At 49.8% G+C, this 24,313-nt stretch overlaps 1 protein-coding gene across 3 annotated transcripts in view; it reads left to right on the top strand.

Moving 5' to 3' along the window:
- The window catches only part of SNX29 (sorting nexin 29), a 425,148-nt gene that overhangs the window by 307,635 nt on the left and 93,200 nt on the right, over positions 1-24,313 (top strand). For all 3 annotated transcript variants that reach the window (XM_074322948.1, XM_019715145.2, XM_074322949.1), the window contains one exon: positions 1,414-1,554. In XM_074322948.1, the coding sequence (XP_074179049.1) occupies positions 1,414-1,554 (141 nt within the window). The remainder of the gene's footprint in view (positions 1-1,413; positions 1,555-24,313) is intronic.

The following is a 24,313-nucleotide window of genomic DNA, read 5'->3' as shown; positions in this document are numbered from 1 at the left end:
TGGTCACTGAGCATGATGGAAGCACCTAGAAGCCTCTCTGCCCTTGGTTCTTTGGTGAGCCTCAGCGTCCCTGTGAGGCTGCTCTCCCAGCGTTGGGGGGGGGGGGGGGGGCTTTGAAGAAAGAGGCTGCAAGGATGGTTCTGCCGTTTCCTTTCCTCTCGCGTATTAAATCCTCCCCGGTCAAGGCCCAGGCCAGGCCTCCCACCTGGTGCCATGGACACCTTGGTCTCCACAGTGAGATGGGAGTGCAGTGTGGGTGGGACAAGGCCCAGTGAAGTATTTGGAGTTTATGGATCACCTGAGGACTCGGAGAACAAAACTTGAGGGCTGTGAAGGGACCCAGAGACCGTCTGGTTCAGCCCCGCACGTTAAGAACAGGAGCACACACACGGGCCAGGAGAGGCCACATCGTCCGGTCTCAGCGGGCACAGCTGCTTTCATGCAGCCATGAAGTAATATGTTTAGGGGTTCATTGTGGAGCTTTTTAGGGGGGATGGGTATTATCATTTATATTTTTATTAAATCATTTTAATGAGCCACACCATAGTTTGTTCTACGCCCTAAGATTGTAAGTGGTAATTTCCATACTTGTTCTTTACTAAGCACCGATCTTGCAGTAGAGATCATAAAGCGAAATGATCACCACAGTACGTCTCGTTAACATCCCCGATAAGGTTATTTTAAATTACTGATTTACTGAACACTCACATGGTGTCCTCTATGTACCAGGCCCCTGTCTAAGCCCATTACATGTGTGACACTCATTGAATCTTCCCAAGACCCACTGAGGGAGGTAATTGTGTCCTCATTTCTCCAAGGAGGACATGGAGGCACAGAGAAGTTAAGTGTTTTATGCCCCCGTTGTGTTTATCTCACTGGACATGACCTTACAGCCCCGTTAGGCTGATCTCAACTCTGACCCCTCCCGCTCCCCAAGGTGAGGTCTGCCTCCTGTGCATGGGGGTCTGTGTGGCCCAGGCACAGCTGCGTTGCCTCTGCACCTGAATGCTGTCCGTACCACCTTGGGAGGAGGTCCTGTTAGTCATCTATTTTACAGACGAGGAGACGCATAGCCAGAAAGGGGGCACGAGTCTCACCAGCAACCTCTCATTGCTGTCATATGCGTGTGACAGGAGAATGAAACACCCATCTCTCAGATAACTGGGGAAATGATACACAGCGTGTTGTTCCCCTAACCAGCCTGGTCCATCTGCCGTGTCCCCATTTGTCCCCTCACGACCACTGAGTCCCCTCGCTGTTCCAGGCACTGGGCAGCCGTGACACCGGAGATGAATGTGGCCTCTGCTCTCGCAGAGCTGGTTCTCATGGGCGGAGCGTTGCCGAAATCCCACCCCTTTGTAATGAAGTTTCAAGAGAAGCTTCCATTTTCTTCCTCTTTCCTTTTCTTGACAGGTCTACATCCGGATAAAAGATGACGAATGGAACGTCTACCGGCGCTACACAGAGTTCCGGAGTTTGCACCACAAGTTACAGAGCAAATACCCTCAAGTGCGAGCCTACAACTTCCCACCCAAAAAGGCCATTGGAAACAAGGTACCGTCTGTCATCTCAGCCCTCGTGCCTACACTAAGGCAGACGTTTTCTTCTTGTTGTTCTTCAGTTTATGGTTTAAACACACGTGCCCCTGTAAACGTACAAGTCAAATGCTAGCTAATATAAGAAAAAAGAAGGTAGTCATCCATAATTCCCCACCTAAAGCCAGTCACATTATGTTTGTTTGTGTATGTCTTATTTCTCCAGGGACGGGGTTGGCAAACTAGTTCTCTAAAGGGCTGGTGCCTAAATATTTCTGGCTTTGTTAACTGTACCATTTCAGCTAAAGATACCCAACTCTGCCCCTGCAGTGAGAAAGCAGCCATAGTGTGGACACCAGTGGGCATGGCTACGTGCCAATAGAACTTTATTTATAAGGATAGGTGGCAGCTAGATTTGGCCTGTGGGTCGTAGTTTACCGATCCCTGTTCTGGACTCAAAACACGTGTCCTAGTGCTCATCTGTAGTTGTCATGCTATCTGTTTGGACTTCTGTGGCGAGATCTCCCTAGCAGAGTTTTCTCAGAGGAGCTCCGTGTACTGTAGGGTCACTGCCCTCACAGGGTTAATCATCTGTCAAGACACCATCTATCCGGGTATTCTTCCAGGTGCCCTGGAGGAAGGAGGCACCAGTCCTCCACATTTGCTGGTTGCTTAGTTCTCATTCATTCACTGAGTGTTTACTGAGCGCCTATTATGTGTCAACGGCGTGAGGGGCAGGTGCCCAGCACTGAAGAGGGCAGGCCTGGGCCTAGCACCCCGTTGAAATCTGCTTCAGCCTGTTGGCCTTATTTTGTCATCTCTCATGTTTGCTTAGAGCAGCAGTTCTCCATCTTGGCTGCACTTGGGATCACTTGGGGAGCTTGAAAAACTACTGAGACCTGCCCGTCTCCCACCCCCATTCTGATTTAATTGGTCTGAAGTGAGGCCTGGGCCCTGAGGGATTTAAAGTTTGCACAATTGCAATGTGCAGCCAAGCTGGCAGCCCCCTAGCTTCAGTGAGATACTTCAACAACTATGGAATATTACCTAGCATGGCAGGGACAGTTCGGTCAGTTGAGGTAAGGTCATGACCCTTCTCAGAACATGTGTGAAATTAGGCCTGTGGAAGAGGGCTCCCTCAACTGCCGTGGTTCTAAGGATGGTCCCTGAGCAGCAGCAGGAGCTCGTTAGAAATACAGATTCTGGGGCTCCACTGCAAGCCTCCAGGCTCCCAGGCTGGACCCAAAAGTCGGGGGTGAACAGGCCCCCAGGTGGTGTGGGTGCTTCAGGATGGGTGAGAACCAGGTGCCATCTTGTACTGACAACGCCCTGTGGTGATTTCCACATGTGATGAATTTCCTGGTTTCTTTCTTGAAAAGGTACCTTACTAGGATTTCATACCCTCTTTTTTATTTCTTAATTTAAAAAGTGTTTCAATTACAGTTGACATTCAATATTATTAGTTTCAGAGGTACAGCATCGTGGTTAGACACTTACATAACATATGAAGTGATCCCCCTGATAAGTCTAGTACCCCTCTGACACCATACATAGTTTTGTTTGTTCATTTATTTTGTTTTTTAGGTTCCACATATAAGTAAAGTCAGATGGTATTTGTCTCTCTCTATCTGACTCATTTCACTTAGTATGGTACACTTGAGGTCCATCCATGTTGTCACACATGGTAAGATTTCATTCTTTGTTATGGCCGAGTAATAATCCATTGTGTTTATTTACCACCTCTTCGTTATCCGTTCCTCTATGGTTGGACACATAGGTTGCTTCCATAGCTTGGCTATTGTGAATAATGCTGCAGTTAACATATGGGTACATATATCTTTCGAATTAGAGTTTTGGGTTTCTTAAGTTAAATACCCAGGAATGGAATTGCTGGGTCATAAGGTCGTTCTGTTTTTAACTTTTTGAGGAATCTCCGTACTGCTTTCCATAGTGGCTGCACCAATTTGCAATCCCACCAACAGTGCATGAGGGTTCCCTTTTCTCCGTTTGCCAGTAAATGAGCCTGGGAGTGTGAGGTCTGTGTTGGGCCTGGCCCAGCGCTGACCGGCTTGTACAACCGGCTGGTCCTTAACTAGATTTTCAGTCCTGCTCCCTGTGGTCAGGGGTGGGTGTGACAGTTTCCACTGCTGCTCGGGAATCTGACCACTCATGAGCAGTCCTGGGCCCTCTGCCTCTTGCCGAGCCTGTGCAGCCCGTTAGCTTTCCATTGGCTAGTCACGCCATGATTTGCTCTTTCCCTGGCATTGGGCTAGGCTGTGCCTAGGTCCCCTTTGGCTGCCGCCCAGCACAGATGGGAGGGTCCACCTGGTCTTCAAGGGCAGATTGAGTCAGAATGCAGGGATGCCACGTCCAGCAGAGGCTACTGATGAGCTCTGCTGAGACTCAGCTCGTGCCTGCCCTCTGCGCCTAACAGTATAGGGTACTCTCTGTCGCACCCTGAGGGCAACTCTACAGGAGCGCTTTGATTCTAAATTGGCCCAGAAAATTCCACCGGGTCAGAATCTTTTCTTTGGTTGGGTCACTTTAAGAATGATGCCCTTGGACCATGAAGGCGTGCAGATACAATACCTTTGGGTGGCCTGAGTCATGTGTACCTTGCTGCTCTCAGCCGTGGACCCGTTAAATGAGTCACTCCGGAATCCACAGACCTGGCAGTCCCCAAGGAAGTATTAACCAGTTCAGCCTTTTTAAATTCATCACACAGGTCATCTTTCTAGCCTGAATTTCTAGATATTTCCCCAATGATGCCAATTCTAGAAGTAAAATGTGATCTTAACCCCAGTTTGAAATTATTTGAATTGATAAAATGAGCACATGGTAGAGCTTGTGGATGCGGGATTTGTCTTGATCAAAGCATTTCTTTAGCTTCAAAAGGCCATCACGTGTTCAGTTGTAAAAGCTCAGATGCCCGGAGTGCTCTCTGGAGAGAACCATGCCTCCCCCTAACCACGTGAAGCCCATCTTGTTAAAATGGTTAACTGAGTATCAGTCCGGCACTTGATGCGGTTTCTGCCTTTGTAGCAGAGGCAAGCCATGGCAGTTGCATATTGAAGGTTCTCATTAGTGTTTAAATATCACAGGCATAGGGCTTCCATCAGTCAGGATGGGCTCGGTTAGGCTGCGTTAACACACAGCTCCTTGGTCTTGGCAGGCCAAACAGACCGAGGTGTATTTTCGGCTCATGTTCTGTGTCCGCCATGGGTTGGCTGGGAGCTCTGCTCATCATAGAACCAGGGGCCCAGGAAGCTGGAGACTCCTCTCTGGGTGTTGTGACAGTCATGGCAATAAGAGCAAGGGACAGAGGCAGATCAGACACTGGTTCTTCAAGCTTCTGTCTGGAAGTGACACATGTCAATTCCACTCATATCTCATTGGCCACAGCAAATTACAGGGCCATGCCTGTCCAAGGGGCAAAGGAGTCACTCCTACCACGTGCTCAGGAGAACCAGAATCTTTACGGTCAGCTCTCATGACCCCCGCAGGAGTGCCATTTCTCTCGAACCTCTATCGAGCAGAAGTGCCATAATAAGCAAGCACAGTGCCACCAATCCAAGCCCTGTGCTTTCTACGTCTCCATAGCCCCAGTCCCGCCGCTTCCCTCCATCCCTGCTTAGATGATCTAACCCACGCCACTCTTATCTCTGACGTGGCACCTGCAATGGCGGCCCCTTTCCACTCTTGCCTGCCCACAGTCCATTTCCTACCCTGTAGCCACAGTGAGGTCTGCAGGACACAAATCAGATTGTGTCGCTGTTGATTAAAACCCTCCAGAGGCATCTATGGCAGTTAAACGCGGGACTCTTTACTGTGGCCTCCTGGGTATCCCCCCGTCTGTCCCCCACCTTGCCTCATGCCCCACTCCTCTCCCTCTGCACCCAGCCACACAGACTTCCTCACACTTCCATGCTGTTCTCACCTTCACACCGGCTGTCCCCTCTGCCTGCAATGGCTTTTCCCTGATCTCTGCAGGGACAGCGCCTCCAGTCTCAGCCCCAATTCCACCTCCTCAGAGCGAGGCCTTTCCTGACCACGCTTGTGAATGCCGCCCATTTCAGTTTTCTCCTAGCACACGCCGTGAATTGGAATGATTTATTCGTATATGTACTTGCATTATTGGTCTCTCTGCACTGGAACGGAAGTTCACAAAACGGGGCCTCGGTCTGTTACTGCTCCTTGCTCTCTTCTCAACTCCAAGAATAGCGCCCGAGATACTCATGGCCTGAATTAATGAATAAATGAACAGAAATTAGGTGGAAAACTTTCCCTTTTATATTCTTTCCTTCACTGGGTTCTCAGCAGAAATTAAAAACAAAAAAAAACTCTACCGAGTCCCAGAAAATAAGATCTAGCTGGACAATCAGCTCTAATGCGTGTTTTGGAGCAAAAATTAATATAAGACCTGGTCTTATATAATGTAATATAATATAAGACTGGATCTTATATTAATTTTTGCTCCAAAAGACGCATTAGAGCCAATTATCTGGTTAGGTCGTATTTTTGGGGAAACGGTAAATTCCAAAAGTGAGTCGCGTAACTTTGAGGCGACTTGGAGGTTATTCTCACTCCACTTTTGGGGCCCACTTTTTGCAGCGTGGGCAGAAGGCTGGCAACCTCCAGAGACTGGAGAGAGGGCTCTCGCACCATCTGCGGGAGCTGCCTGGCCAGCTTCCTGTCCACACGGACTTGGCCAGCGTGAGAGCTGAGGTCCAAGGCTCGGTTTGGATGATGCTCCTGAAAGTGGACCTTGTTGTTCCAGGAGCAGATGAGGGCGGAGACTGTCACTCCTTAGGGTAATGGAATCAGCCTCCGCAAGTTCATTCAGCATTAACGCAAGGCAAATCGCTTTCCCCAGAGCCGCAGATAATTCAACTTGTTGGAGAAATTATGCATAAAACCCTCATTAAAAACACATACACCAGTGTGCGGCGGAGGAACTGACTGGCGCTCGCTGAGCCATGGAGCGCGCCTTTGCACGTCCCTGGGAGTCACAGATTACGTGCAGTTCTGGGGACGCAGGGCCCCAGTGGGGGAGGGTGGGTACAGACAGGGGTGGAAATGAGGGGGCATCGAGAAGAATGCTGAAGCTGGTTAATTCTTCCCTTGGGCGAACACGTCCAGAGTGCGAGGGTGTCATGCTAGGTGTAGAGGTTACACAGGTGATTTGAAGTGCAGTCTCTACCTTCACGAAGTTCATGGTCCTGTAGGGAGACAGACAAATCAATTCTCACAGAGGAGTCCTCTGAGCTGGAGGAGGGTCCCAGCGCGCTCTGGAGGAGAGTGAGGAGAGGACGCAGAGCTGCTTTCTGCAGGAGCGAAATGCTTACAGGGCCAGCAAGAGTCCTGGTGATAAGTCCCACATGTGAGGAAGCAGGGTCAGTTCAGGTGACATCCTTAGCTTCTGCCCACCTTATTTCCTCGCTACGTCTTGTATCAGTTTCAGATTGCTGCCATAACATGTGACCTCTGACCTGGCTTAAAACAACACTCACGTAGCACCTGGCAGTTCAGTGCGTCAGGAGTCTGACACAGGCCTCACCGGACGGACGTCAAGGTGGCAGCAGGCCTGGCTCCTCCTGGAGGCTCTGGGGAGAGTCCGTTCCCTGCGTTTCTTGGCTCGTGGCCCCTGCCTCTGTCTTCATCGCTGCATCTCTCTGACCATGCTTCTGTAGTCACGTCTTCCTCTGAGCACCACAGGGAAAGGCGTGTAATGGGACTGGGCCCACCCCGGTAACCCAGGATCAGCTCCCCTCGCGAGGTCCTTACCTGAATCACCTCTGTGCAGTCTGCTTTGCGTGCCCAGGGCCTGGGGAGAAATTATTCTGCCTGCCTCACACCTCTCTTTCCTTCCCTGGGGAAGAGCTGCATTCCTGTTACCGCGCTTTACACGGGGGGAAACGGAGGCACAGGGAGGTGAGGTGACTTGTGCAAGGCTCTCGCTCGGCAGTGTCAAGGCTGATATGCGGGCCCGGCGGTCGTCCTGCAGAGTCCTAGCCTCTGCCCTCTGACACACAGACCTCCGTGTGCGAAGACAAAAGGAGATGACTGAGCCGTCGCCCAGTCTGTGGACATTCGTGTTGCCTCCATAAGTAGTTCCGCAGCCTCGGTGGGTAGAAATCAGGGAACAGATGACGCCGAGGCCTCTGCTGGCCTCTCCCTTCTGCTGAACCGGCCACCCTTCACCCACCCCCCACTCTCACTCAGGGGCCATGTTTAGAGCTAAGGGCTGCCAGCCTTGTCAATCCACAGGCGTACAGACGTCCCTGGTAAACCCGTGTACGGACAGATATTCATTCATGTATGCTTCTACTCATTCAGCAGGCTATTGTCAACTCTGAGAGTAGAAAGCAAAAGAAAGGAAGGAATGTCCCTACTGCTTCACTAGCTGTGTGGCCTTGGGCAAGTTATTTGACGTCCCTGTGCCTCAGTTTCCCCTTGTATATACCCAGGATGGGCTGGGAGTGAGAAGGAGCACGTCCTCCTCATAGAGGATGCTGGGGAGCTGCTCCCTGCGGTGGATGAGCCCGACATGGGTGGTCCATCAGACCCCTCACCCCTGCGTTGCTCTGTGTAGTCACATCAGCCGTCACGTGCCCGGCTTGTCACGCACACCAGAGGCTCTGTTAATTTCCTCATCGTGCATTCTTGTCTTGCTCCGGATGAAACGCCTTACAGAGGAGGAGACTGGGCATGGAGGCTGTAAGCTTCCTGCCCAAGGTCCCGTAGCTCTTATCAGATGTTGAGTCAGACTGGTGTTACTGCCACTGTGCCACCTGCCCCATGGTCGGGAAGCCTCATAACCCCACGCCAGCATCTGGGAACTGGTACAGCAGGAAGTCACACGTGACAGCGAGTTTCTATGTGGAGATGCAAGATTTCGGGGGATTCTGCCAGAAACACCCTTCTATGGAAGAGGATAAAAGACGGTGCAATACCCTGCTTAGAACGGAGACCCGGGGAGCTCAGACACCATCCCCTGAAGATGAAGGTTTTCTAGAGAGAAACGGGGAAGAGACAAGAAGTTCCGACCGATTGAAGCCATAAACTCAAGCACATTCCTCATTTGACACCCTGCCAACCATGGTGTAAACAGTCCTGGTACTTAATGTATTAAGCAAGAAGAAGAGAGAAATTGGGCTCATTATACATCACACATTTTTGTTTTTCTCTAATATGGTAAAAGCCTCTTAAGATATTTTCCGGGAGAGCAGTTGCTAAAGTTATCATGCCAGAAAAATGGGCTCAGGAGAGAGATGTGGCTACGCCGCAGACCTGGAATGTATATTTGTGCGTCCACATGCAGATATACACATGGATTTAATAAGTGGGGGCTTCTCTAGAGGACTTTTTTATAATACCAAGTTAATAGCTAGCAAAAAACACACAAAAAAACTCAGGTCTTTTTATAAACAAATAACCCAGGGCCAGCAACCAGAAGTGTCTTTGCCGCTCTGTTCCCATGTTTCTCTGTGGAGCACATGGAAACACTGAATCAAAGAGAATCATCTTGATGGTCTCAGGTCGCAGACCTTGCATGTCCCACCTCCTCCAGGAAGCCCTCCCTGAACTCCAAGTGTTAGATATCCCTCCTCTGGGTTCCTTTCTCATACTCTCTCTCAGCCACCTGCTACACAGGTCTCTCTCCCCCATTTCCGCCATGAATTAGAGAGCAAAACCAGGCCTTCAGAGTCTTGGTCTTTTTCTGTGCCTGGTGCATAGTAGGTGCTGAGTAAAACGTGTTTGAGGAACAAATGAACTCAAGCTATATAGAAATTGGTGTGACACCAGTGTAGTATGGTTACCAATTCCCTTTGTCCCCAGTTCCCTTCGTTACTTTAGCTTACAAGTCTTTGGTAATTGTTCATAGAAAGATGCCCGCTGGCTATCAACACAACACTGCACATATTAGCAGAAGGTTCTACAAAGACTTTGCCTGAGCCATGCCTGGTGACAAAGAGGAGTTATGTGACACATCTGGGATCTGGCCTTCCCAACTCACCAACCAGAATTGGCCAGCCCCTTAACTTCACTCATCTCTGGCTGAGCCCGAGGTCGCTAAGGAAGCAATGCTGAACCCTTTTGTTTGGCAATTGACATGAATTATAAAAACACTTGACTCTCTGTTGGGCAGTTAAGGGTTGTCCAAAATATTTCTGGGGCTGTTAAATTGTGTCATTATTTAATCTCTTCTAGTAGCTCTGAAGGCCTTCTGAGCATGTTTCACCCAGGCTACATCTGGTTTTTTCCTTCTCATTTTCGGACAACTGATTAGCATCACAGCCCAGAAGAGTCCTTCTCAGCTCTTACTCTCTTCTCCAATAATTGAGAATCACTGCTCCCCCCCCCCTTTGGCACTCACATTAATATTGAGAATTGTGTGTTGCAGTCTTGGTTTATCTTTAGCAAGCAAGAAAAACATTTTTTAATTTCTCACGTTGCCTCTATTTTAGCTATTTCCCCATCACCAGGTCTCGGGGGGTCAGAATCCCTCACGTATCGAGGAAGCCGTCCCCTTCTCCTAACGGTCTCTGCAGCGTCACAGGCCCCACACATTTTGAGAAGACATTGCCCGAGGCCAAGAGGTTAAGACTTTGGGCTGTGGCATCTCACTGGCCTTGTTTCAGATCCTGTCTCTGGCAACACTGGCTGTGTGACGTCTAGTGGGTCACCCGGCCTCTGACGCTCAGTTGTCTCAGCTGCCACATGGGGCGAGGGCGCATACGTCACAGGCTCTTGTGACAATCCCATGCAATGGTGCAAGTTAGCCATTTAGCACGGCACCCGGCATATCCTGAACCCTCAAATGCTCGTTTAAAATAATACTTAGGTCTACACAGGAGCCTTGCTAATTTGGTTTCCATTCTTTTGTCATTTGTGATACCTCTGACATGTGCAGTCTGGATTCTTCTTTCTTCCCTTTTCTCTTCTTCCTCCCCTCTTCTTTTCTCTCATTGTTGTGGCGGTGGGTTTTTATCCCCCCCACCCCCATTTTGGGGGGTTGTTTTCTTAAATTGAGGAATAATATATCCCCAACCTGAAGTGTACAGCTTGAAGGATTTTCACAAAATGAACACCCTGACATAACCAGCACACAGACTAAGAAATGTACCATCAGTGGGGCTCCGTGCTCCCCTTGTCACTCTCCCCACGAGGCTGGCCACTGCCCTGATATCAAAGGCATAGGTTAGTTTTGCTCCTTTCGGACTTTACGTAAATGGAATCGTACAGCATGTACTCCTTTGTGTCTGGTCTCATTCTCCCCACGTCACATCTGTGAGAGTCATCCATATTGTTGCAAGGAGCAATTGTTTCTTTCTGTGTAGGATTGCATTGGATGCCTGACTCTACCACAATGTATTTATCTTTACTGTTGAGGCAGGATTGGGTGGCTTCCAATTTGGCCTGATTCCACATAATGCTGTTATGAACATCCTTGTATATGTCTGCTGCTGGCTATACGCCTGACTTCTGGGGGTTTATACTTAGGCATGGAATTGTGGGTCATAGGGTGTGTGTATGTTCCACTCCCAAGTGGGTATACAGTGACATGTGTTATACAGTGATGGTTTCTTAAAGGGAGGGGACAAATACAAAGAATAAGCGCCCGAACTCCCACCACCTACAATTGACAGCTGTTAACATTTTGTCTTATTTGCTTCTAAGCTCTTAAAAATTGATTGCAAAATGTTTCCAATGTGCCCCAGAATACGCAGAGAAATATAATGAACAAACATGTGTCATCATCCGATTGAACAAATGTTAGTGTTTAGAAATTAAACATTACGGAGACAGCGAGACAGCGGAATCCTCTTCATGTCCTCCCTCCCAGAGAGAATCGTTCTGTGGGATGGTTGTGTATCCTTCCTGTCCGTGGTTTTATACTTTTATTACATAGGATTACGAGAGGGTTTTTTTCTTAACTTCACCTGAATGATACCGCCTTTATCTTTTCACACCTTGCATTTTTCACCAGTTTCACCTTTTGAGATTTACACATTTGGATTCATGGGGTTCCAGTTCAGTACCTTGAAGTGCTACACTTACTGATAGTCCTTTGTTTGAATAGTCAATGTTGTATTTATTCCCCCTTTGATGGGCACTTAGGTTGTTCGCAGCTAGTCCCCATTCAGACAGTGTTGCAGCCAGCGTCCCGGCCACGTCTCCTGGCACGTTTGCTTCTCAGTGTCTCCAGGTTGCACATCAGTGAATGAGGGTGGTGGCTATAGGGCATGCTCTTGTCTCCAACTTTCCCAGCGGTTGCCGAATTTCTCTGCAAGGTGCTGGCACCAATCGCTCACCCTCAACCAGGTGGATGAGGGTTCCCATTGTTTCATGTTCTCAATGACACTTGGCATCATTAGATTTGCAATTTAATTATGTTTTGCATCCTTTGATCATTTTTCCACTGGGGTTTTTGTCTTTTTCTTACTGGCTTCTGGGGTCTCTCTCTGTTTTCTGGATGCCAACCTTTGTGCATTCCTTTAAAAAGATACAACTCTTGCCGCCTCCTCCAAGAAACCTCTCCTGCTCCCCTCCACAGTGGCACCCACTGCCTCTCCTTCGTCCCTGCGTTTCCTGTGTGCCTGGCAGCCATTTCCCTCACAGCCCCCAGCATGCTTTAGTGCACGCGCTAAATGTCTGCTGTGCTCACCGGACCGATTTTCAGACTGTGCACACCAAGATGCTGGCACGGGGTCTTGTATCAGTAGAGGCTGGAAGAGGGGTGGTTTTTAGGAGAAAGCATTAGGCCCCAGATGTGGCCTTTAATATGAACCCCGAGTAAACCCTCTCCACAGCTCCTTGCTCCTAGATGGGGCCCAGAAAGCTTTGAGTGGCCTAGAAGCGTTGCACACAATTTCCTTTGCTGCTTTGGAGAGCCGTCTTCTCTGCCACTTCCCAACTACATGGAGCATCGCCACCCCTCTGAAACGTTCTCATCATTCATTTCCCAGCTCCTCTGCCTTCTGAGGGAGAGTGAAGTTCTTTTTTATAATGAGTTTCGAAGCTTTTTGGACTTAAGTGCCTGATCCTCATAAGCCCGTGAAACTGGAACTGTTTTGAATCATGAAGGAACCTTTGTTACTGGCTTTTAGCTCTCCCTCGTGGACTGGGCAGCCTTATTCAGAGCAGCGGGAAATCATCAGACCCTTCTTCACATCAGCAGGGCCTCTTCCTAAGCAGCACAGATGTTCATCTATCCATCGAGTGCTAATTACACACCAGGTACCCCGGGCTCTGCCTGCTCTCTCCCCTTTAATCCTGCCAGCATCCCGGTGGTGGAGCGATTATTACCGCGGCTCACCTCATTGCCACTGCGTGGCTCCCCCTTAGACCTTGACCCCTCCAGCTCTTTCTTGTCTCAGGGCCTTTGCACATACAGTTCCTTCTAGAATAGTCCACATCCCACACTTCCTGTGGCTGGGTCTTTCTCATCGTTCAGGACTTAGCTTAAATCCTATCTCCTCAGATATCCCTTTCCCAACTACCCATAATAAGTGATCTCCCTCCATGAGGGGCTTTCCTGGCCCTCCCAGTTTTTCCTTTGTAGCATCATCACATTTTGTACTATAGTTATTTGTTTAAACGTGGTGTGTGTGTGTGTGTGTGTTGGCCAGTGAGCAATTGAAGGGTTTTAAGCAGAGGAGTGACAAATGGGACTTATACTTTGGAGACACTGCTGCCCTGTGGGGCAGGACTGGAAGGGTAAGCCGGGGGACCCCTGCCAGGGTGTGGGCAGAATGTCTGCACCTGGAGCTGCTGAGCTTTGGGTTAGTGCAGGGCCCCTGAGGACCGAGAGGGTAGTTAGCAAACCTGGAGGTGTGGGGTCCACCTGCAGAGACGGAGTCTTGCAGGAAAGACAGACATATGCATAGGTGGCTGTGCTCTGGTGTGGTGGTCCTGGAATTGGGCCACATTCCATCTGAGACATGGTTTGTGGTGGTGGTGATGGTGGTGGTGACGAGGTTTACAGTGGCAATAATAATAAACCTATGCCTGCAGCAAGGGGAGCCTGGTCTTTCTCTTTAGCTAAGGTTTGCTCATGGCAACAGTTGGCAGGAGCTGAATGGAGACACACCTTTACATGGGAAACGTATTCTCCAGGTCGCCAGCCAGCCTGGTTCTCCCACTTCCTGGTTCCTGAAAGCTTCTGAGTTTGTTACCTCTGGGAGTTCAGAGCAGACTCCTCGGAGGAGATGATTTTTGGAGAATTACATAGAATTTTGGAGAATTAAGTAGAGAAGGAAGGGAAGGGCATTCCAGTTGGAGACACATCGGCAAAGGACCAGAAGCCTGAAAAAGTAACAGACTAAGGTGTGTGTTGGGTTCTTTATTTCCCAGTGCTCCAGGCCTCACCTGGGCGGCATAGGGGCCCAGCAATGACTTGGGTGAAGTCCAGGTAAGTCCTGACATGCGGCAGGACTAGGCCCCTGGGTCATGTGCCTTCTCAGCACCTTGGGCCTGCCCCTTCCGGTTATCCCCAGCTCTCTGACTTCAGAGAACGGAAAAGCCAGCGTTCAGGGCAGCAGAGCAGACTGGTGACAGAGAAGGCTCTGGGGAGTTTAAGAGTTCCGAAGTGAGCGGAAAGCTTCATTAATTCCCAGATAAACATTCCTTCCTTTTTCATTTGACGGGTCTTTATTGGGTATCTGTGGTACACCAAGTCTTGCGGCTACTGAGGCAAATGAGATGTGTTTCTGGCCGTCAGGGGGCTCATCGTAGGGCAGTTGGCAGGTCCCCTCTCAGGTGGTGCTGGAGGAGAGGCTAAGTCAGGGGAGAGTACATCATCTGGGGTGCTTTCTGCTGCAAGTGACGAAAACCAAAATCAGACTATTTTTAATTTAAGAAAAGGATGTATTGGCTTGTATAACTGAGAAGTTTAGTGTTGACTTCAGGAACGGCTGGATCCAGGAGCTCAGTGACATCATCAGACATTGGTATCTTGGCCAGTCCCTTTCTGTTTTGTTCACTCACTCTCTTGCTTCTTGTCTGTGTGCCTACCTGCTTCTCTCTTCTCCCAGCTTTTCTTTTTCTGAGTTTGCTGCATTCTCAGACAGGCTCCCCTCTCATGGCAAAGAGGGTCACATGCCTCTAGGTGTCCTTGATGTCACCTTAGTGCCTCAGGCAGAAAGAACAAGTCTCTTTCCCGGTAGTTCTGGTCTCAGGGCTGATGCTCGTCAGCCCACCTTGGGCCCTGTACCCATCCCAGGACCAGTAATAATGAGTGCGATTAGCCAGGTCCTGTGCTCAGCCCGGGGCTGATGGCGGACTCAGTCCTGTCCTAACCCCAGCGTCTGAGAGGGGGACAAGGACATGGGTAGTGAGTAGGCTGAACAACAAGGGAACCAGCCTGGGGGGGAGAAGGGAAAGAGAGCATCTGAGGAGCTTCAGAAGAGAGGTGACCCCAGAGCTGAGCCTGGGAAGATGAGTTGAGTGAGGGAGGGCATTGCAGGCAACGGAAGCAGCATTTCAGGTGGCAGAGTTCGTGGAGCAGCCAGCATGACCTGCTCAGGCCTGTGATGCCTCCTGAGCAGATGACAGATGACATGGGGTGCCTGTGAAAGGGCACGTGATATGTGAGGAGAGGACTCAGAAGAGCCAGGCGGGGACAGTTAACTTACATGCCTAGTTGAGGAGTTTGGACTTCTATCCTGAAAGCAAAGAAATGGCATGGTTTACAAAAAAATGATTTTGCATTTAAAAAAAAAAGAAAAAAAGAAGCTCCCTCAGGAAGCAGTGTGGAGGGTGAATGGCAGCAAAGGAGAGACTGGCCCAGAGAAATGCCCAGAGGGCAACAAACATCAAGAGGAACAGCATTTACTCACACATCCATTTATTCAGGAAATATTTCTTGAGCACCTACTATGTGCCAGCCACCGAAAATACAGCAAGGAGCTAAACAGATAAACTCTCTTCACATAGGGCTTACAATTGGGGTGGGGGTGAGGGAACAGACAGTGTAACTTAAATAAACCTATCGGTGAGTTCTAATAATCTGTATATAATGAAAACTAGGTAAAAGAGATTTAGCTCTAGAACTGTCCTGGGAAAGTTACCTGGGTCATAGGAGGTGTTAAGTTACGAACTTAACAATATGGAATTTCTTCGACCTGCAAATTAAAATAAACAATTTTTTTCCCCACTGCTGCCAACCAAAGTAAAATTATTCAGCTCCCTTTGAAAGACAAGGGTCAAAATAGAGAGGTGGTAGGTTCTCAGCTGGCAGTGAACTATCGTTTGGACTTGACCTTCTGCTGTTTGATGTTTGAAGTGGCTCTGTGAGCTGGGTAATGGATCCATAGTTCAGTTTGGACAGGTGCATTAATCTTTTGGGGAAACTAGAAAAATGAGCCAGCCAGGCAGACCTGGCATTCTACGTAATCCCCATTTCCACCTTTTTTCTTCTCCCTCACCCTCTGTTCATTCCTCTCTCCTACAGCAGGAAATACTTGCATAAAAGCCCAGACTGGAGTTTCGCACAGACATTCTTCTAGCTAGAGCACAAAGAAGCAATGGTTCTGCTGTCTGGGGTCTCCCAGCAGTAATGCCATCAGTGTTCAGGCAGGTCTGCAGAGCTGTAAACTGCGTCTCTCATCATGGCTTTGGGGATGGTAGAGATGCTGCCAATGCATTGATTTGGGAAATAATTGGACATAGCTGTTTTTCCCTTTTCCAATGGGTTAGGCTTCACTGCCGTGCTACAGGTGCCTGATGGGTGTGCCAATAATGCCAGCACGCAGGCAGGGCAAACGATGGCTGTCTTCGCTTCTGGGCATCCCCTAAATCTGTATTTAGACCAGCTCTGGTCAGCACCACGGACAGTTCCACCATGGCTGTCGTTCCACTGATGGTTTCTCCCTCTGGACGGGTATCTGAATCATTGGGTTTAAACATATTCAGATGCTGAGACCACAGCCAGACCAGTGAGTTAGAATCTCTAGGGCCGGAGCCCTAGAATCTGTGCTTTTGAGAAATTGCTGGATAATGCTGCCATGGCTGGTCTGCAGACCAGTGACTGGGGACGCCGACCAAAGGCCCAGGAGGAGGAAATCACTTGCCCAAGGTTACATGGTGGGGTATTCAGAGAGCCAGCACTGGGACTTCTGAGCCCATTTCTCCTTTATGACCTCAGCAGGCTCACTTCCTGTCAACCTTGTGCTGTCACGCAGAGGAGCAAAGAACTCAGTGGCGAATATTTTCATGAGTTGGTGCTAGGCTTTCCAGCCAAAATCTGGCTTCAGATTAATGATATCAAACAGGACCCCAAAGAATTATCTCCATCTTCTGTCTCCTATCTGTCCTTTCTAAAGATCTTGCCGCTTAAAGTCTGGTACGTGGACCGGTGCCATCAGCCTCACCTGAAAGCTTGTTAGAAATGCAGGCTCTCAGGCCCCACCCCGGCCCTACTGAATCAGAATTTGCATGTTTAACGCGTGGGTTGTGTACACATGAAAGTTTAGGCAGCACTGTTCCATGTTACTTTTATGTTCATATCTGACTCGACCCTTCAAACAGGACTCTTCCCCCATCTCCTTTCTGTTCTGCTCTCCCTTTTCCCCTCCAAGGTGGAAAACGGCTGCTCTGGTTGTCATATGGTCAGGTTCCAAGCCACACCTGTCAGTGGGCAGTCACCATGGGTTTCACTGGTAAACTAGGGTGTGCCTGTGTCTGCTCTCAACCTCCGGGGCTGAAATAGGAAGCTTCCCAGAAGCGGCTGGCTCAGTCCCTCGCTGCTTTCTCTTCTTCATTCATAGTCGTTCAACAGTTGTGCTTAAGGTGGTGGGGAAAGACAGATATGGTCCCTGCCCTTGTGGAACTTTGCGTTTAGCAGGGATAGACGTTAACCAAACTCTTAAAGATGCTTTCAAATGGTGCCAAGTTTTTACTGTAGGAATGGTGCTGGGAGCTGTAACAGAGATGACCTGATTTCGTGCAAGAGTCTGGGAGATGTTTAAACGTAAATACGGAGGCTGTGTGGTAAGTAGTTAGCTAGGAAACAAGTCAGAAAGCGTGTTCCAGGCAAGGACCAGTCCAGGCCTGTGGACAGCTCCACACTGGACATCGGGTCCGAGGCACTCTCTTCCTGGCTTTCCATCTCATTGGAATGAAAGGTTCTAGTTCTTTCCAGTGAGCATTTGGGGTCTGCTCTGTCTCTAGGCTTCGGACTGCCTCTGACCTGGGCAGAAGAGTGTTCCATACAGATGTGCAAGGTTTGGAACCAAGGCCTCCAGCGCAAAATCAAGTCTGACTCAGCTTTTCTTCACCTCCTCTGGGCACTTATCTCCCTTCGGACTCTGGAGAGTGGGAGTGAGAGGCAGTGGAGGACGGCCTGGCTTCTGGGGTCGGTGCCGTGGTTTGAATCCTGACTCCAGTGCACACCTGTGTGTCACCTCTCGGTGCCTTGTATCCTCAGGTGGAAAGATACTGGCGTCTCCCTCTAGAGTTGCTGCCAGGAGTGAGTGAGGAAATGTAGGGAGCAGGCTTAGAACACGGCCCAGCCGGCAGTGAGCGCTCGGAAGCTGCTGCCGGTGATTACAAAGCCCTTTCCTGGGTCTCTGGGCCACATGGCCTTTTAAGGCCATCCCTTTTCCTCCCCGTTCTAATCCCCCTCCCCACAGTGGGCCAGGCACCATTCCCAGCCCCGTTCTACAGGTGGGGAAACTGACTCAGATTTGCCTCAGGGGCCCAGCCTCATCCAGCCCAAGGGTTCTTATCCTACAGTCTGAGGATGAAACCCAGGTGATCAGTGAGAAAGAATTGCGCGTTCATTTTCACTAATATCTAACCGAAACATGAACTTCAAACGTGAATTTAGGCCACAAACCATAACAGTAGTCATGGTAGCTGTGACTTTGTCCCCAGTAGAAATCAATTGTATGTATTTTCATATCACATGACCGTTGCTGCAGATGGCTCCAAATATCCTCAAAGCTCATCACTGCTTTGAAATGACAGTAGATCTTGCTATTTAATCCCTCAGCAAAGCAACACTGGAATTGCTTTCACAGTTTTGATAACTGCTTAAATATAAGTGCTTCCCTTTCTAATCCTATGTATCTTGTTTCATGAATTTAAAAACACAATTCTGATGAAGGGATGGATGGCAGCCTTCACCAAGGCCGCAGAGAGAACCCTGGCAGTGCCCCCCGCCCTCCCATCACGGGCTCTCTGCCGCCCACACCCCATCGCTCCCTGCCCTGGCTACGGACCACTATCCACCATCGCAGTTTTCAGCTGCCTGTTCTTTCCAGATTCTCCTCCCTAGTCCTTCCCTGCCAACTTCTCTTTTTTGTGAAGCAGGTGCTAGATAAATAATTAATAGGGTGGGAAAACTTGTTGGAAACAATGCAGCTCATGTTTATTTTTAAGCAGCTGAGTTACAGAGTCCTGCTCCAGGTGCAGTCCAGGTAGGGGAAGTGTCTTTGGCTAAAAGGCAGTGCATGAGGTTGATGGCGGCTGCTGTGAGCAGGAGAGAACGGATTTTCAGAGTAGCCTGTGCATTGGGAGAGTTGGGGTATTGAGGGGCAGGGAGGAGGAGCTTCCAGGGTGGGAAGCCCACTGGGGAGGAGGGGCCTGTGACCTGAACAGTCACAGTGGCTGGAGGGGGCCAAAGGAGAATCAAAATTGCAGTAAGGACTTGAACAAAACTCCTCCCAGATTGGCAAAGGCAGGCGAGGAATTTGATTTATGTGAAAAAGAGCAGGAATGGATTTCGACTTCAGGCACAGCTGGCTCCAGGGCTGATGTGATCGATACCATCAGAATTTGATCTCTCCCTCCCCCTTCCCTCCTTCCTTCTCTCCTTTGCTTTCCTCTGTGCTGGCTGCATTCTCAGGCTTTCTCCAAGATAGAGCCTCTGGCAGTTCCAAGCTTATATCCTCCTAAAAGCAACCCCAGAAGAAAGACAGCTTCTTTTCCCGAGAGTTCCAGAAAGAGTCCTGGGATTAGACTTTACTGGTCTGTCTGCGTTATGTACACACACTGTTTGTTTGTTTTTAACAGCTTTACTCTACTTTTTGTATCTACAGATTTTCCTATTCTGGAAATTTCATATACATGGACTCATATCCTATGTAATATTTTGTGACTTCACAAAAGCATAATGTTTTCACGGTAGGCTATAGCGTGTGTGGAAGGAAAAAAAGGGGGTTTCTATGGAAAGTAACCTCACAGGGTGCTGTGATCATAAATTTCTAGCTGGACACGTCATGATGGGTAGTCACGCCCCAGGCCTATAACTTCTTTAATAAAAGGCTTCTCTTTGCCTTAAGCCAGCCCTGTCCATTGTTTCTGTGCATCTAGGTTCACACACCTTTGAAACAAGCGATAACCACCCTCCAGAGAGCACATTTGTTAACTGTCCTGTGATCCAGTCCCCTCCCTGCTTTCTCCACCCCCATGTCGTCTTCCTCACATCCCTCCTTCATCTCAAATGCATAAAAGAAGCTTCAAAACTGTTATTCTCCAGAGCATTTGAGATCTTGATCCCCAGCATCTGTCCTATGAGTTTGGCTCAAAAAAAAAAACTCATAAAAATTCTCGACAGGCGTGGACGTTTCTTACGTTGACACTTGTGTCAGCACTTCATTCCTTTTTATTGCCAAATACTATTCCATTACATGGGGAGACTGCATTTGTTTATCTATTCGTCCATTGATAGACATTTAGATTGTTTCCACTTTTTGGCTGTTATAAATAATTCTTTATTTTATTTTATTGGGGAACAATGTGTACTTCCAGGACTTTTTTCCAAGTCAAGTTGTTGTCCTTTCAATCCTAGTTGTGGAGGGTGCCGTTCAGCTTCAAGTTGTCCTTTCAGTCTTAGTTGTGGAGGGCACAGCTCAGCTCCAGGTCCAGTTGCCGTTGCTAGTTGCAGGGGGCGCAGCCCACCATCCCTTGCGGGACTCGGGGAGTTGAACCGGCAACCTTGTGGTTGAGAGCCCATTGGCCCATGTGGGAATCGAACCAGCAGCCTTCGGAGTTAGGAGCACGGAGCTCCAACCGCCTGAGCCACCGGGCTGGCCCACGTAATTCTTATTTGGACATTTGTGTGTCGGTTTGTGTATGGACATATATTTTCATTTCCCTTTCATGTCATTCTTTTGTTTCATTTCATTCCACTGAGGAGTGGAATTGCTGGCTCATGTGGTAACTCTGCTGACCATTTGGAAGCAGCCCATTTTCCAAAATAGCTGTTTTCCTGAGTTCTGTGAGCCATTCTAGCAGATTTGAATCCAAAGAGGGGGTCCTGGGAACCACTGATTTATAACCAGTTGGTCAGAAGTCAGTAGCAAGCAGGTGTCTGGCAAGTTGAAGAATTGGTTGTTGTTATGGAGGGACAGAAAGCCCCACGCAGGTGGTGTCAGAGCATTGCAGATAAAAACAGTTCAGTTTGCAGAAACTCAAGTGGCCTAAAAGGTTGGGCTCCTGCCCTCAGCCTCGCTCATCCCACCGGCACCTAGCATGGGGGGGGGGGGGGGCTCAGTCACGGTTTTTTAATTGAGTGGAATCTTTTTCAACATCCCCTGTATGCACTAAGGGACAGTGTGACAGCAGTCCCTTCTGCTGCCGGTGTTTGCAGCTCCTAGAAGCGACATTTCTGCATGTGGGCAATGTCTTGTTTTTCCTCTCTGGGTTCTTCCCATAAGTGCATGAACCAGCCTTTCCCCTCCCAGCTGTCCGGCCTGCAGTTTCCCCTGGCTACAAAGTCAGTAACAGAGAAAAATAGGCTTTACCTGCAATGGAGCCCCCTGCTTTCCTGCCATGCGATCATTTGTTGTGTCCTGCCGAGGGCCCAGCCTGTGCCAGGCCCCGTGGAATGTTTCAGGCAGCTCCCACCTGTGGCGCACAGGCCACCATATCTAACCCATGTAATAAAAGAGGCTGTGAGGAGGCCTCTGTATGTCATCTCCCCTCCCACACACAGGGGCTCTGTTGACGTAAAGACGAGAATTCATCCAGCCACAGATACTATTGCCATGCCAAGAGGAGGGTTTTAGAATGATGGTATTTTGTTTACCCCGTGTGACCTGCAAGACTAGTTTGCCTTTTATTTCTGTTTTTAGCACAGCTGTGGGTCTCCTGTGGTTGTGACTCCACTGCTCCTGAGTCAGGACAGCCTGGTGGTTCTGAGGGGAGCGCAGGAGGCCGCGGCCGTGACTCAGCTCCGCTGCTCAGCAGCGGGGTCACCCTAGGGAAGGCACTCAAGCTCTTGGAGCCTCAGTTTCTTCATCTGCACTTCGTAAAGCTGTGGCGGGCCTGTTGATATAATGCAAGTAAACATTTCACATAGTTCTTGGCGCACACGAGGCGCAAAATAACGAGCGGTATGAGTATCATCATCGTCGTCACTCTCATTGTTACGAGCAGCGTGTGGGAGAAGAGTGTGAATGTACCTTGAGCTCCGTGTGGATCCTCTGCTCCTGTTTTGAAGTAGACGCGTGCTTTCTTTCCTGCATTTGCAGTGAAGGTGTGGTGTGCACGTGCCTTCCTGGCAGGTGGGGGAGCGGGGTCAGGGTTTGTTTTCTGTTCTGACATTTGCCATCATTCACTGATACCATGTTAGTGCTGCTTTACGGCTTCCTACTCTGTCACGTGTTGTGTTCCCTCCTTGAGCTCCCAGCCCTGGGGTCTGATCTGACTTCGCCCATTTCAGAGTAAGATCGTGTAAGCAGTGGGGTCACCCACAGCCTCTCTGGGACCGTTTGAGCAGGAAGAGGAGGGTTTCTTGGACCAACAGGAAGAAGAAGTTTGAGTTTAGTGTGGGCGCTAAGCCACGTGGCCTCTTCCATGAAGGAAGTGGGGAGGGGACCTTCGGGTATGTGACCTCCTCGTGAGTCGGCCCTGTGTCTCCCTGTCACAGGCAGCACTGCGCCCAGAGGCCTGGGGTTTTTCTAAGTGAGATCGGTTCGGGGTACACCCTCATTCTTCACAAGGCTGGCCCCATCTCAGCTACAAGCCTCAGGAGCAGTACTCACCAGAGGCAGCGTGGCACGTTGGTGAGAACGTGAGCTCTGGAGCCTGACTGCCAGTTTGGATCCTGGTTCCACCTGCTTGACTCTTTGTGACACAGGCAGGCTAGTTCCATGCTTCAGTTTCCCCCAACTGTGAAATGGGGACACTAATTCCAGCCTCACAGGAAGCTACAAGGAGTACATAGGTTAGCTCATGTAAAGAACGCGGGTGCCGCCACTGTCAGACTGAAGGCATCCACCTGTTAACTCTTTCCTCTTCCCTCCCTGGCCTCGACCTGCACGCCTCCCTACGTGAGCGCCGGCGTCTCTTCCACACTCTCTGAACTGACTCTTTCCAAAGCCTGGCTCATCGCCCTGCTTCAGTCCACACACCCCGTCACTGACACCCGCACCGCTCAGCCAGGGGTCCCTCACTGCTCCTGACTCCCCTCACTTCCCTCAGGCACCCCCATCCGAATGCCCCGTTCCTCCTGTCACCATCTGTTGAAATCCCACCCACCCCTCCGGAAGTACCTCCTACCTCCACACCGGCCCAGCTAGGCCGGCGGGCCACGCTCCCCTCTGAGAACCTGTCATGTTCTGCCACACGGTCTTGTTAGTGATCACACTGTCTGTTGTCCAGCTGGCCTGTGTGCTGGCACCGTGACTTGTCATCTAATCTTGGGAGCCCCCAGCACAGTGCCAGGCACGACAGCCTCCTGTTGGCAAAACGAAGGGATTCTAGATTTGCAGCCTCTGTGAGGACAGCTCAGCTGTGTGCTCAGCTTCTCCAGCGCCATCTCATCATGGGCCCCGGTACAAGGCAGGTACCGGTGAAGGGTGGATGGATTCCCTGTACGACAGCGCCTGATGAAGGCGCGGGTGTATGAATGAGTGACAGACCGTTGGTGCCTTTGTGGGTACCCTGGGTGTTCTGCAAACAGGGCCTGGCACGGAGGAGGCGTCAACTAAACGTTTGCATAGACGGATAAGTGTATAATGTCCCAAGGACGCAGTAAATGTTCAGAGACGGAGACAGTGACCCTCACAGGGTGTGGCCTGTTTCTCCTCTGTCTTTCCCAGTCAGTTACCAGTCCACTTGCTTGGTAAATGGTGGCAGAACTGAGTTGCTGCGGTTAAGTAGTTCATGGGATTTTGCTTCCCTGTCCCTTCAGGAAGGACAGTGACTCTGGCCTCTAAATGAGTAGGTGTCTGTGGAAGCCTGTAGCATGGAATTCTCACCAAGGGCGCCTCAGACACGACTGGCCTTCCTCTCCCCTCCACCCCCCAAACTGCCCTACATAAAGCCCTCCTCCTCCCCTCTGTCATTTGTACCTGGTGCATGCCAGCCAGCGAGCACCCAGGGAAAAACGCTTGCCAAACAAGTCCCGTTTCAACCGGCCAGGTTGCTCACCCAGCTGTTTGGAGCCCCTTCTCACTGTAAAGATTAGAAGGACAGTTTTCTTTCCTAAGTTCGCACTTCTCTTATTTCCCTGAGTTAATCAAGCAAACATACTTTGTGCAGCTTTACTAAAACCACCTCGCCAGAAGCCTATACAAGGGGCTAGGTGACGTTTGGGAAGTGGCTGGGAGGGTCCATCGTGCCCGACTGTTCATTGCTCTTCACATGTCTCCCCCGGGAGTGTTTAAAATGGCAATAACAGGAATTTTCTCTCCTCGGTTTCCCAATTAGCGATTGCACAATGGTCTCCGTAGAAACAGCTGCTCAGGCATCGGTGCTGCGAGCTGCTCCTGACACTCGTAATACCGCAGCGTTCACGGGTTTTCCGTATGTGCAGTGGAACGCGT

This window comes from Rhinolophus sinicus, linkage group LG18 (assembly GCF_036562045.2).
Source record: "Rhinolophus sinicus isolate RSC01 linkage group LG18, ASM3656204v1, whole genome shotgun sequence".
Taxonomy (NCBI): domain Eukaryota; kingdom Metazoa; phylum Chordata; class Mammalia; order Chiroptera; family Rhinolophidae; genus Rhinolophus; species Rhinolophus sinicus.
The sequence above is the reverse complement of the archived record's forward strand: the minus strand, read 5'-3'. Positions and strand labels throughout refer to the sequence as shown.